Consider the following 15,428-nt stretch of genomic DNA (forward strand, 5'->3'; position numbering starts at 1 on the left):
CGGGCTTGTTTTGAAGACCGACTTTTTCACAAAAAAGTGCAAGCTAGACTTAGACTGGTAATTCCGATGAAACCTAACCTATTTTAACCAAACATGAAGGCTGTTTCTGGATAAAGTACCAGTTTTTCCTGTTAGTTATGTAGTTCGCGATTAAAACATAATCACAAGTGCTTTAAATGAAGCCACTTTTAATCGTAATAGCTCATGAATTAGAAGGCTTGTTTCAACATGAAGGCAATTTTTAAAATCTTCCTTCAAGTTTAAATCAACATCACATATTTTTATAGTTATATCGTTGTTGTTTGAAAAAAAAAGTCTGAAATTGTGATCGCTGTGATCGCCATCTATTGCGAAATAAATTCGCCACGTAGAGGAGAAAAGTTTTCTGAAATGGTGGTCTTTGTCATTCTCACCTAGACAGAATTTCTTGATCAAGTAACCAATGTAGGTATCGTTAACTTATTGACCATCATTAGCCTCTTTTCTCTGCATGCGGCACGTAAAGTTTGAGGCAAGTATGTGCTATCGTTAATAATTCTAAGAAATTTATAATTTTGTTGATGAGCCTGATGAATCTACGCCTATAACGAATTTTGAGTTCAAACAACAAAGTCACTAAAAAAACTTTTTACAAAAAAAGAAGCAAGAAATCATTTAAATGGCATAGTATATTTGTATGGCAATCCGTTTTACCCATAATAAAAATAAAAAATATAGGCGTTTTTTTCTATTTTGCTGCTATCGCCGTCTACCGGTCACATTTCTAGTTATAGAATGGGCTTATATAGTCGGGCTTAAAATATTTTAGATTACTCCAAAACTATAATATCTACCTAAAAACTAATTCCATATTCGTGTTCCTTGGTTAATCCTGAATCAGAATCATCTATAGTTATCTAGATTTAATGCTATTATTTTTTAATAAGAAAAAATATTAAAGCCCGGCAATGTAAGCGCGGGCTTATTTTTTAACCCAACTTTTACCGTTTTTTACGTTTTATTCAAAAGCTATGAGTCCCACGAGAAAACAACTCTGACATTCGTGATGCCCGTTCAATGCTGCATCGAAACCGTGTATTTAAAGCGAAATCTAAAATTTTTCCTACATTGAAAAACTAAAAAGGCTATAGCCTTCTCACTTTTCCAATTTTCTTCAAATCCTAGATTTCATTAAAAATACATTATTCCGATTCGAAATTGATCGCTAATCACGAAAATAGGGTATATATTTTTATCAGGCTTTTACTTTTTGAATTAACCATAAAAAACAGAAAGTCGGGCTTATTTTGTCCGGCTTAAAATGTTTTTCAGTCGGTGTATGTAGAGAATTAACTAGAAATGTTACCGGTAGATGGCGATAGAGGTAAAAGAGAAAAAAAGGCCAATGTTTTTTGTTTTTATTATGGGTAAAATATATGGCAATCCGTTTTATATGGCAATCCGTTTTACATAAAAAAAAAAAAAAAAAAAAAAAAAAAGGCGGAAAAAAAAAAAAAAATCGCACTTTTTTCTTTTTTTCCGACACGTAGCCATCTACCGCTCAGACTCATTATTACTGGCGTAGGCAATTTCAGTCCATTGGATGCCATTCGCAGTTAGTTCAGTAGCGTGGATGGAGAATAACGCGTGGCTGGAGGAACAATTGAAAAATGGATAAGATAATACAACAAAAGGATGGTAAGTCTAAACATTATTATATTTGTTTTGAATTATTAATTATTGTTTATTAGATCAAATTATGGACCTGCAGGCTCAATTATTGCAACAGCACAAAATATTAGATAACAGAAAAGCTAAGGATGGTAAGGCCTAATACATAATGATTCTATTTATTTGCTTTTATTCATTTGTGTTTTGTAGCTCAAAGTTTGAGTCTACAAGCTCAGCTAGGGGAAAAGAACAAATTGGAACGGAACAGTTTCCAAACAGTGAAGGAGGTTTTTCCAAACTCAAACCTAACTGAACATGAGGATGGATTGGCATTAGGCGAACACAGTCAGGTACCTAAACTTTTCAAATAAGAATTCAAAATAAGTATAGAATTTTAACAAACAATTATTTATTGCTTAGTTATTCAGTCTACCACCTGACAGTGTGTTAAATTTAAATTCTGTTAGTGCTGCACAAAAAGAATCGTTAGTAATAAGCCCATGCAGTGAAGGAAGTGAACAATTGTGGGACCGTATTTGGGCCGAAAATGGGTGTGGTACGGAAACCAAGATATGGCACAAGTTCAACAAGAAACATGGATTAGGTACTTTTCGGTTTTATGTCTATTGAAAAAGTATTTTTAATGCTATTTTTGCATTCCGATGAGTTGGCGTTAGGCGAACACAGTCAGGTACCTAAACTTTTCAAATAAGAATTCAAAATAAGTATAGAATTTTAACAAACAATTATTTATTGTTAAGTTATTCAGTCTAACACCTGACAGTGTGTTAAAGTTAAATTCTGTTAGTGCTGCAAAAAGAATTGTTAGTAATAAGTCCATGCAGTCTTTGGAATGTGTTAGAAATAGCACGCGTTCAACATAAAACATGAATTAGAGTTTTTTGTCTATCGAAAAAGTATTTTTAATGCTATTATTTTGCATTCACAGATGAAAAAAAGTGTTACAGGATGGAAGAGTGAGCACAGTTGAAAAACACTGAGTGCATTACCCTTAAGGTATGAGGTAAAGTAATAGAGTATGCACATTGTCTAATGAGAAGTACCATTTTGTGTTAATAAATCCAGTACAACAGCAATCCTTTATAGTTCTGTCACAGCTAGAAACCTCAGAAAATAATTCTGCTTCTCTGTCTAAAGAACAACTTGTCCTTTACGTTCAGAGTGTTGGTGAAACTGGGTACTTAAATGGCCCTAAAGATGTTTTAATTTTGCTGCTATTGCAGAGATGAACATCATACATGGACTCTTTAGGTATGAAAGGATTTTTCTTCAAATAATTTTGAATTTATGACGAAGAATTTCTCCTGCTTTTTGCCAACCATGTCTAATCTAAAAAAAAATTTATCCAATAGGAAAGGATTTTCATGTACTGGGAACACAACTATCAACAATGCAACATTCTACAGGTGCTAGTTTATCATTCAAGAGCCTTATACAATGAAGTTAATCTGCAATTTGTATGTCCTTTCCCAAGCTTCCACCAGAAGATGAATCTATGAGTCATGTAAGTTCCATGATCAACAATTGATGTGTTTAACGGTGTTGTTTTTCTTTTCTCAATATAGGTTAATAGTAACATTGGATCTGAAAAGATTCTTGGTTGGGGCAAGACACTGAATAAATTGTATTGATTGGATGGATGACATGACATTGCTATACTTAATTCGGATTCCCCAGACGGTATTTGATATTAAAAAAATTGAAGTGCATATCTGGGCTCCCTTCTTTTCTGAAGCCCCGTTTCCCCTTGACTCATAATAAGCCCGTAGGGGGTCATGCCCCTACTGTACGGTATATATAAAAACAACATATACCGAGGTTTGGAGGGCTCTGGCCGGAAAGGGGACGTGGGGTGCCGCTTAGTCCGATGATGTGTTCACGGAGGGTGACGTGGCTGCCCACAAATCCGAACTAAAGGTTAATCGCTCCTGTAAAAATGTTCCAAATCTTCAGCTCTTCTTCCGGCTTCTCTTAGCCAATCACCGGGTAATCTCCCCGGTGGGTCAACAAGGCAGTGTCTCCCCCTGCCTGGGTTGACGGCAACTCTTGAAAGTGCTATTGTGCCTTTTTAAAGTTGCAAAAATAATTGTAATGTGCAGAGAATTGTCAATAAAATTTTTTTATAAAATGTTTTTTGCAAAATTTGTTATTTTCATTGTCTGTGTTCACACATTACATTTATCAATTTTTTTTTTTTAGCTTGCTCAATTCATCTTTATTGTTTTTGCCACCGTTGTATCGTTTATCTGTAAGTATTCAATTATTATTTATTACACTAATACATGGATATTTTCTTATATTCTCTTTGTATATTGTTTTACTGGCATGGGAATCGATCCCCAGACATTCAGCGTGCAACGCCGATGCTCTAACATTGAGCCACGAGATATATTTAAATTTTTTATTATCGCATATCATATGTTATCGTCTAGGATGTTTATGCAGTCTTTCACAACTATATGTTTATCTTTCTATTCCCTTCTTAAGGTCCATAGCTCTGTGGTAGAGCATTCAGCTGCGATAACTGTTACCCTGGGTTCAAACCTTAGTAGATGTATAAAGAGCTATGTCTAAATGTAGAAAAAAATATTGCAGTATTGGTCAGTTTTATTCAAAGTGTAAATGCAAGTCCGCAAGTGACTAGAAAAAAGCCGACTTGACATTATATGATTCATGGCTCATTGGTAAAGCATCGGCGCGGTATGCCGAACATCCAGGGTTCGATCCATGAAAAATAAATGAATGCATACAGATAAACGATAAACAAATGGAAACAATGCTTACCATCAAAGGTGGCATAAACAATAAAGGTGAAATGAGCAAGCTAAAAAAAAAAAATTGATAAATGTAATGTGTGAACACAGACAATGAAAATAACAAATTTTGCAAAAAACATTTTATAAAAAAAATTTTATTGACAATTCTCTGCACATTACAATTATTTTTGCAACTTTAAAAAGGCACAATAGCCCTTTCAAAAGTTGCCGTCAACCCAGGCAGGGGGAGACACTGCCTTGTTGACCCACCGGGGAGATTACCCGGTGATTGGCTAAGAGAAGCCGGAAGAAGAGCTGAAGATTTGGAACATTTTTACAGGAGCGATTAACCTTTAGTTCGGATTTGTGGGCAGCCACGTCACCCTCCGTGAACACATCATCGGACGAAGCGGCACCCCACGTCCCCTTTCCGGCCAGAGCCCTCCAAACCTCGGTATATGTTGTTTTTATATATACCGTACAGTAGGGGCATGACCCCCTACGGGCTTATTACGAGTCAAGGGGAAACGGGGCTTCGGAAAGGAAGGCAGCCCAGATATGCACTTCAATTTTTTAAATATCAAATACCGTCTGGGGAATCCGAATTAAGTATAGCAATGTCATGTCATCCATCCAATCAATACAATTTATTCAGTGTCTTGCCCCAACCAAGAATCTTTTCAGATCCAATTTTACTATTAACCTATATTGAGAAAAGAAAAACAACACCATTAAACATATCAATTGTTGCTCATGTGACTTACATGACTTATAGATTCAACTTCTGGCAGAAGCTTGGGAAAGGACATACAAATTGCAGATGAAAATCATTGTATAAGGCTCTTGAATGATAAAATAGCACCCCTAGAATGTTGCATTGTTGATAGTTGTGTTCCCAGTATGCTGAAAATCCTTTCCTATTGGATAAATTTTTTTTGTTAGATTTGACATGGTTGGCAAAAAGCAGGAGAAATGCTTTGTCATAAATTCAAAAAATTTTCAAGAAAATTCCTTTCATACCTAAAAAGTCCATGTATGATGTTCATCGCTGCAATGTCAGCGAAATGAAACATCTTTAGGGCCATTTAAGTACCCAGCTTCACCAACACTCTGAACGTAAAGGACAAGTTGTTCTTTAGCCAGAGCAGCAGAATTATTTGAGGCTCTAGCTGTGACAGAACTATAAAGGATTGCTGTTACACAGGATTCATTCACACAAGATGGTACTTCTCATTAGACAATTTGCATACTCTATTACTTTACCTCATACCTTAATGGTAATGCACTTTCAGTGTTTTTCAACTGTAGGCTCACTCTTCCATCCTGTAACACTTCCAGACTTGACTTGATCCCCCACTAAAATTCTGTGTATGCAAAATAGTTGCATTAAAAATACTTTTTTCAATAGACAAAAAACCGAAAAGTACCTAATTCATGTTTTATGTTGAACTCATGCCATATCTCGGTTTCCATACCACACCCATTTTCGGCCCAAATACAGTCCCACAATTGTTCAATTCCTTCACTGCATGGAGTTATTACTAACAATTCTTTTAGTGCAGCACTAACAGAATTTAACTTTAACACACTGTCAGGTGGTAGACTGAATAACTAAACAATAAATAATTGTTTTTAAAATTCTATACTTATTTTGAATTCTTATTTGAAAAGTTTAGGTACCTGACTGTGTTCACCTAATGCCAATTCATCCTCATGTTCAGTTAGGGATGAGTTTGGAAAAACCTCTTTCACTGTTTGGAAACTGTTCCGTTCCAATTTGTTCTTTTCCCCTAGCTGAGCTTGTAGACTCAAAATTTGAGCTACAAAACACAAATGAATAAAAGCAAATAAATAGAATCATTACGTATTAGGCCTTACCATCCTTAGCTTTTCTGTTATCTAATATTTTGTGTTGTTCCAATAATTGGGCCTGCAGCTTCATAATTTGATCTAATAAACAATAGTTAATAATTGAAAACCAATATAATAATGTTTATACTTACCATCCTTTTGTTGTATTATCTTATCCATTTTTCAATTGTTCCTCCAGCCACGCGTTATTCTCCATCCACATTCCTGAACTAACTGCGAAGGGCATCCAATGGACTGAAATTGCCTACGCCAGTAATAACGAGTCTGAGCGGTAGATGGCTACGTGTCGGAAAAAAAGAAAAAAGTGTGATTTTTCTTTTTTTTTTTGGCGAAATTTTTTTTTTTTTTGTGTAAAACGGATTGCCATACATATTTGCCATAGCAAAACGGATTGCCATATTTACACGTCAAATAATTCTGTGATGCATATTTTTCAAGACACCTAGTGGACAAGTGGCTAACTCCGATTCGTTTTCATAACCACCACGTCAGCTATTCTGCCAAAATTTCTATCAGCTGTTTCATTTCGCATGGCGTCGGATTTAGGATGGAAGCATGAAATGAACGTCTTCCTTTTCGAAATTTTATCGTCGATTTCGCCGTGCCTATACCTGGATTTTGTGGGTTGAATCGGTCAACCTGGTAAGAGTAATTTCTTAACGGTATTATGGCAGCTATTCATTCGTAAACTATTGTGTAACACATTCTAAATTATTCAAAAGAGGAGCATTGCTTAACTTAGACAGCACGTTTTTGATCTCCATTAGTCAAATACACCGCTTCCGTGCATGGCTTGATTTAACCAAGTTTTTCATTTCTGTTAGGCAATTACAGATTTAATACCAAAGGTGCTACTTGCAGAAGGCAGTTCTTAACAATCTGTTCTCTTCTCTGGATCCTAGTCTGGGCAACCTGGATCTCTTAGATCCAAAATTTCTCAGATCCAGTTTCCATAAGGCACTCGTAGGCTATCTTACAATTTATGGTTTAATTTTTAATTGTACTTCTAGATTTTTGGGAGATACCTGGTGTGACGTGGTGGCAGCAGAGTCATTCGCCAGAAAAGAATGCTGTTGATGTTGCATTATCAGTGTAAATGAAAAATTTCCAGTATCATTGTTGCATTGTTGGATTACTTATTCATTCAAGAAACGGAGAAACATTCAAGATGAATTTGGTCATTTCTTTGTTCCTAAGTAGCTAGTCAAGTGTCACATTGTGCTGGTCACTGAAAACTTGGGTTAACATACCTTTGCCAATTTTGTTTTGAGATTCTTAGTTTTTTTTTGTAGTTGACAGTAAATTTGAACAAAGAAAGAAAATTCGTAGTAATTTTTGTTTGCTATGGCTAGACTTCAAGTCAAACAAGTTGATAAAAAAAAATAAGCTACGTTTATCTTTTGACTTTTAATAAGTCAACTACCATAAAAATGAAATACACAAAACAAATATATAAATTTTAAATTGTTTTTATTGTCCCACCTCCACCCTTCAATTCCACCACTATTTTACATTACATATATATACATACAAATACATACATAAATACATAAATACACTTAACTAAATTAACCTGTTGGCTGCCACGCCATGCAACTCGTACGTTGCTTCAACTACATTCGCTACCGTCGAGTCGGAAGGATCCCCGACCAAGGTGGGGCTTGTCCGAAGACAAGCCCGGGCTGGCACGGTGAAAGAGTCCATTCTGGGAATGCACACCCCAGGATATCTCTCACCGTGCCGACAAAGAGAAGTTGCCTAGCGCCAGTACGCAATGGCGACTGTTCCCCCCATGGCCATGAGGAGAACAGCGCCCAAGTCCCTACAACTACCAAAAAAAATAGGAGCAAACGGCGTGGCAGCCAACAGGTTAACTTATACACTAGAATGCAAAACAAAACAAAACAACACCAAAGCGAATCCCGTAGATGGCGATGAGATGACGGCGATGGAGGCGGCGATGGAGGCGGCGATGGAGGCGGCGATGGAGACGGCGATGGAGACGGCGATGGAGACGGCGATGGAGGCGGCGATGGAGGCGGCGATGGAGACGGCGATGGAGGCGGCGATGGAGGCGGCGATGGAGGCGGCGATGGAGACGGCGATGGAGACGGCGATGGAGACGGCGATGGAGACGGCGATGGCGAAGACGGCGATGGAGACGGCGATGGCGAAGGCGAAGACGGCGAAGGCAAAGATGGTGATGGCGAAGGCGAAGGCGAAGATGGTGATGGCGAAGGCGAAGGCGAAGATGGCGATGGCGATGGCGATGGCGAAGGCGAAGATGGCGAAGGCGAAGACGGCGATGGCGATGGCGATGGCGATGGCGACGGCGAAGGCGAAGGCGAAGACGGCGATGGCGATGGCGATGGCGAAGACGGCGATGGCGATGAGGCGACTATCAGGATTTTCTTTTTATTGACCCTATGTAAATGTAACAGATGTAAAGGAATTAGATAAAAGAAGAACATACGAATTTAATAAAAGAGATCTAAGTATGTTTATGGTTCACCGGGACTTTAAAAATGCTCCAAGTTAAATAACGAAAACTAGGTCGATTAGTTTCCCAGGATTACTGGGACCATAATATGAGCAGACTAAAGACAGGGAATGTTACTTCTGTGAAATAGTTTTTCATTCATTCATTCAAACATTCCATATGTTCAATCTTCTTCAAAAAGAGCTTGTCACAAACAGTTGTCATAAAGCTTTGTTAGTTGAACGTAGATTCAAAAAGTTCAAAAAAACAAATATTTAGTACAACAGAAGTCACGATATTGAATACAAACTTGAAAAAGGTTAATAAACCATTTAGTTTATATTATTACGATACAGATGAAAAAGGCTGATAAGTTAAATACTGATAGCTCAGCTAGTGTGCTTGTTATTGAAACAGTTAAGCCAATCCTTTAACCTCTACTCACAATTCTATGGTAAGAGACTCACTCCCAAGTAATACTCAACAATTTGCCAACAATATTTCTGTTATGCTCTGAAGAAGAGCTTAAAGATATTTTATGCTACAAAAATCATACGGCTGATTTTCCAAAGCACCAGCTGAGCATCGACTTCCTTACTATCTGTGTTCAACTTATCATTGCTGGTTTACATAAAACGTTTCCATCTTCCTAATTCTAACAATAAAGCAAAATAATAATGCCTGAATAAAATAATGATCGTATGTTACTTACTCGTTGATGTAGACGCACAAAACAGGGGGAAAACTAAAAAAAAAAACAACAGGGCAAAAATGTTTGCATGGTGACATGGCTAATGGCGGACATGGCAGACGACGGTAACGTTCAATCTTTCGGGTTTTAATGCGAAGCAACCGAGGTTTTAAAACTTTATACGATAAGCATTCTCGAATTTTAAATATACCCCCAGTGATTGATTAGATTTTTAATTCAAGGTTCCTTATTGTTTATATGCAAATTTTCGAAGTGTATCGGAAGTAACGAAGAACTTCTGAACTACTAATTACACAACGAAACGAATCAGAGATGTATAATACCCATAAAATCGCAGAACGCAACTTTCCAGCGAGTATATTCGTTTGTTACGAGTAATGAAAAGCCGGACAAAATTGACATCGGAAAAAAAAATCAACAGAATGTGTTGCACACTCAACATACGAATCTTATAGTTAAAGAGACATTAGGGCGCTATTAGTATTCCGCAATTTCCCGTAGCGTGCCAGTATGCTACAGCGTAACGTAAAATTTAAAAAAGTCGGGCTTATTTTTAAACCTGACTGTACATCAGATGGCCGTGCATGATAAGGTTATAATAATAGCACGAGGTATATGTTCATCTGTACTTATCAGGTATACCTCCCCATTAGTGTGATACATAATGCTAGTAGTCTCTGTTAATGAAGTAATGTTATAAGTATATGCAACTCGCGCGATCAATCAATAGTAAAATAGCAAAACAAACACGAAAAAAGCCGCCACCCCATTTCATTTATGATGAAAGTGCTTAAAATGTTTGGAATATTAATGTTCATTTTTTACTTTTTGCCAAGTTGAAAAAAAAAATACCGGAGGTGTCCGGAAGTAGCCTATATCTCCAGAAATACTGGGCCCACAACAAAACAAATATGATTTTCGTGATTCTCGTGAAATTTAAGGTGTGTCTGACCTATTTTGACCTGTTTTTGGCGAAAAGTCCAATTTTGCCAAAATCGCGATTTTTCCTGAACAGGAAAATTTTCGATTTTTGACGATTTTCGGGTATTTTCTACTGACACATGGATTCGATCCCAAATTTCACGAGGATTATGAAAATGTGGTTCTTTTTTCATTCAGACTTACAGATAGTAAGTTATTAAGCATTTTCAAACCGGAAGTTATACCGAAAGTTAAAATTTCGAAAATTTAAAAAATGAACTATGTTCTCCTTTACAAAGTACACAAGATCTGCATAGTTTCAGTCGTAAACTATAGTAAATTAACATAACATGGCCTTTCAAAGTTTGTAAAGTTCAGTTTTCAGGTACGACCTGTATATAAAGCACTACCACACACATAATAGTCGAAGCAAATGTTTCAAAACCATCCCCTTAATTTGATAGCCATCAAAATTAAGGCGATAGTGGAACAGATACGGTTATGACCAGAAAAAGTAAACAGGAGATCCAATTCTTGCGGAATATTGATAGCAAATAACACATCTTGTTAGAATTTCTTGAAGGTTTACTTCAATAAAAAAAATCTTCTGTTACAAAATTGCGTGGACGTCTAGTGGTTAGAAATTCAGTTTTGCCAAACTATTCCAAGTCAGAATTCCAAGTCCGACATTTTCTACTTATTATTTTTTTTCCAAAACCTAGGTAAAATATGCCATTTCGATTCAGAATTATACAAGAATAACGAAAATCAATCAATTCTGGAGCGAAATCATATACTTTTAGCAGAATTTTTACAGTTGTAAAAGTAAACTATTGTTAATAAACCTTCTGTGGTGTGTTAAAAGTTCTAAATGTCCAGTTCTAACATCTAAATAGACTCGAATCCAAAATCGTACATTTAACACGGTTAAACTCGTTACTTACTTGGTGTGCAGTGAAATCCTGCAAACAAAACATGATACTACTTTTCAAAACAATGTTTCGGGTTTTACTAATATCGGGCTAGATGGTGCAAAACTTCACAAGGCTCTGCGAGTGGTTTTTCTGCTACCGAACTGTCACGCATCCGTAATGAAAATATCTATTACAGTTTTATATTTTAGACCCCTCCACTAAGCCATCTATCGGCCTTCTTCATGGCTTAATCAACAAGTATCATCAATCAATCCTCCTGAAAAGTGAAGAACACCTCTGTCTTTTAAAAATTACGATTGGGTACTACAGAGTTAAACGCTACCTGAATAGTTCCTAACAATTTGCGAACATATACCACACTGTCTAAGTGTTCAATTTCAGGAAATGGCATAACGCCTCAAATGGCCTTCCGCCTTTTTTTTTTTTGGGGGGGGGGGGGGGGGGGAAGACAATTGAACTTTCCCAAGAGAATTGGATTAACAATTGGACGAAAAAGGGTAGTTTCATAAGGGAAAGCAACAATAACTCACCTAATTGCACATTAACAATGTTTAATTTGTTCGACGAAAAACAAATGCACCCATTATTTCCAACAAGTGTGCATGTATATTTAAGGAATAGTCAACAAGTCATCGCGTGAACTCCTATTAAAAAGCGACTTTAAGAGATTTTCACGCGACGACAAAGCTGATTGATTTTTCAACTTCAAAAATCTATGCTGAATTCACTGTTCATAATATTTCCCATCTAAATCTGGTCAATGATACAACTCCGTATCCGTGTCCTATAAAGAGTGCGGAGATCATTTGCCTAAGCAACGTTCGTAAATCAAATCATTCCCACTCCGTTGTCCCGGGTGGTTTCGCCGTCAGGTCATACAAGACTCTGGAAATTCCTGGAACAGTTAAGACGGCTTCAACCATCTTATCTACAACCTAACAAGCGGTATCCTTTTTTAAGGGATGATCAATTTTGAAAATGTACCACTTTTTACGTACCTCTTGGGGCAAATGGTTATCAGGAATAGCAGGAAGTCCAGTCATAAAATCCTGTGAAAGGAATGGTCGAAAAACGACTGATCGCTGGCATGATGGAATGCGTTGACTCGAATCGCGATCAAAGTGAAGAGGGATCAAGACGATTGGCATTTGGGCCAGCTTCTTGTAGCAACCGGAATCTCGGAATATTTTGTTGGCCAAATAGTCCGCTTCTCTCAGCGTCGCCAGTACGTTCATAGTTAAGTAAGTAGGAGTGACATCGGTCACCGGTTCGCGTACGGCTTTGCCAAAAACGTAACAAACACGATTGACATTGTGACACACGCGTGGTATTAGACGGGCGTAGACGGCTAGATCATCCCAGTTTGGCTGAGCTTGATCTGAGCTTAGTGCTACACAATAACTGTACGTCCGACAGTCTCCCTAAAGGGTAGAAAGCAATTTTTTATAACATTCTGCAAGTCCAAATTGCGAAGCTCTTGTACCTGAACACCGACAGTGCGAATAGGCAGTAGCGTGGCAACATACTGATTACGATTGGACAGTTCTTCCAGAAGAAGACGCTCTTCTTCTGACGTCGCGATTTCAATCCGGTTGAGCAAAGCGTGTTCCTTGGCTGCCATGTTGGCATAGTCGACCATCAGACGAATCAGCACTTGCGTCTCACCGAAATCGGCTTCCATGAATGGTTCTTCGGCGCAAATGATTCGAATTGACAAACCGGGCCCAGGAAACGGGTGACGTTCCAGTAATTCTGCAGGCAAACCTAGTTCGCGGCCTAATGCTCTTACTTCATCTTTATGGAAGTCTGTTAAGAAAAATTACGAAAAGAATAAAAATCTTGCTAGAATGCTATAGCACAGGAAACACCTTAATGCCAATACCTTTAAGAGGTTCTACCACGCGCCCGTGTAAACGTAATTGTCGGACCATTTCTGAATCGTTGTGATGCGTCTTGATAGCATCGGCACGCGAAGAAGCCATATGTGACGCCGATTCAATTAAATCCGGTCTTAAAGTACCTGTAATATTTTCACATATATGTTGAAATTTAATATTGCGCAATATGACACACACACACAAAAAGGAAGGTTGATACCTTGTCCGAGAAGTAGATTATCCCAAGTGAGATTTAAATCGTTTGCCGTTCTATCTGCCACTTTGACAAACGTATCTCCAATAATTCGACGTTTTTCTTCCGGATTAACAGTCCGACACAACGACAAAGTTTGGCGGCCATGCACGTTGGTGGAAGCATCGTAGAAAGTCAGACTTGCTTTAACAACCTAGAACAATTGGAAATATCAAATCTGATCGCTGGTAATGAAGAAGAAATGAGAAGCCACTGCCTGTAAAACAACTCGGATCATAAAACAGGAATTATGAACCGTTAAATTTGAGATGTGATCGGACGACATGTCAATTAATCTCAAATCAAATTTCGGGCAATCATACGATGCTGACGGTCCAGATATGTATCTCAAATTACCCGAAGATTGAGCCCGAGCTGCTGTAAACTGTTGACAACCTGGTCGGATTCGTCTTTACGTAGGAAGCCGTTGTCGATGTGAATAGCCTGGACTCGAGAAGAGTCGTCACCCTCACAAAGGGCTTTATGTAGGAGAGCAGCACATACAGCCGAATCAACTCCGCCGCTGACCAGCATAAGGACGATTTTATCCCGCCCGACTGTACGCCGGATGTAATCGATACATTGTTGCTCTCGTTTCTCCAATGTGAAACCTCCGTTCAGTCCACTGATATCGAACAGGAAATTGCGCAGCATAGTTTTTCCTGTAATTTCATACCAGCAATTAAGATCAATGAGTTGCACTCAATGGAAAGGAAATCACCATACCATTTTCCGTCAAGTCGACTTCAGGGTGGAATTGGACGCCGTAAAGTCGGCGCTGTGCGTCGGCGATGGCAGCGATAATGTGACGCGAGGATTTTGCCACGCAATGCAAGCCGTCTGCTACTTTATCAACGCTATCTCCATGGGTCAATAGTACCTTTTGTCGAGTTTCCAAGCCTTTAAATAACGGACATTCCGTTTCTACTTGGATCTCAAATTGCCCATCTTCACGCACGTCTTTCCTTTCCACGGTTCCACCTTAAGAGAACACAAAAAAGAATATAATAAAACGTTCTAATTATTTCACTACATAATTGTTATATATAACTTGTTCAATATTGCTGTGAAAAAATTTATAATAAGAATTTTGTATAAAACAAGACTGATTACCTAACTCCTTGTTGAGTAATTGCATGCCATAACAAATTCCCAGCACTGGAAGGCCGCATGTAAAGATTGCTGGGTCGTATAGTGGGGCATCGGCCGCATACACTGAGTTAGGACCTGTTCAAAAGTAATATAAATTTCATCTTTTGGTTCAACCAATTACCTGACTTGACACTGAACATTTGTATACACTTCTATGTTTCCAAAAGTTAAGTGTAATAATAACATTAAGCAGTAAAGCTAACTACAGAATGTCTGTGCTTTGTGTTTGGTTTCAATTTTTACCTCCAGAAATAATAATTGCTTTATAGCCTTGTTGAAGCAGAACAGCCGCAGGGGTCTCTAAAGGTAGAATATCTGATTCCACACATTGTTCCCTGACTTTCCGATCAATCACCTAAAATATTAAATTAAATGGTCGGTGTTAAAGAATAAAAACACATATAATCAAATATCATTCAAACTTACCTTTCCATATTGTGCCCCAGCATCCAAAATTGCTATTCTCTCAGTGTTCACCGGAGTTGGACTAAGGTTCCCATCCACTTCATTCCCATTGCTTGCATCCATACTTAACTAAGAATCCACACAAAAACAAGTTATTAAGTTGATTGAGAGTAAATATATGAAGAAATATCTATAAAACAAAAAAAAAAAAAACCGAAGAGTCCACCTACAAGTGACGGCGTAGCTTGTTATTGGCGGTTTGGTACGTGATGGATTTTTTTCAGTGGCGAATGTGTATATTCTGAAATTTGTGGTTCAATAATACGAGGCAGCACAAGTTGTTAGAACGGTGGTGTTCGAAACACTGAGGACACTAAATATACACCCTGAGCATG

At 37.8% G+C, this 15,428-nt stretch overlaps 2 protein-coding genes across 2 annotated transcripts in view; both read right to left on the reverse strand.

The window, feature by feature from the left end:
• Positions 1-15,428, reverse strand: part of LOC130696609 (alpha-L-fucosidase-like) — a 36,048-nt gene that overhangs the window by 17,171 nt on the left and 3,449 nt on the right. The gene's annotated exons all lie outside the window — the stretch shown is intronic.
• Positions 11,881-15,406, reverse strand: LOC130696593 (GMP synthase [glutamine-hydrolyzing]-like). Its single transcript, XM_057519683.1, has 11 exons — positions 15,264-15,406; positions 15,055-15,162; positions 14,872-14,983; positions 14,590-14,703; positions 14,203-14,457; positions 13,834-14,138; positions 13,444-13,630; positions 13,229-13,366; positions 12,830-13,152; positions 12,345-12,767; positions 11,881-12,281 (listed from the first exon to the last, which is right to left on the reverse strand). The coding sequence occupies exons 2-11, from the start codon at positions 15,154-15,156 to the stop codon at positions 12,180-12,182; spliced, it is 2,061 nt and encodes a 686-aa protein (XP_057375666.1). The 5' UTR covers positions 15,157-15,162; positions 15,264-15,406; the 3' UTR covers positions 11,881-12,179.

This window comes from Daphnia carinata, chromosome 5 (genome assembly GCF_022539665.2).
Source record: "Daphnia carinata strain CSIRO-1 chromosome 5, CSIRO_AGI_Dcar_HiC_V3, whole genome shotgun sequence".
In the NCBI taxonomy this organism is placed as follows: domain Eukaryota; kingdom Metazoa; phylum Arthropoda; class Branchiopoda; order Diplostraca; family Daphniidae; genus Daphnia; species Daphnia carinata.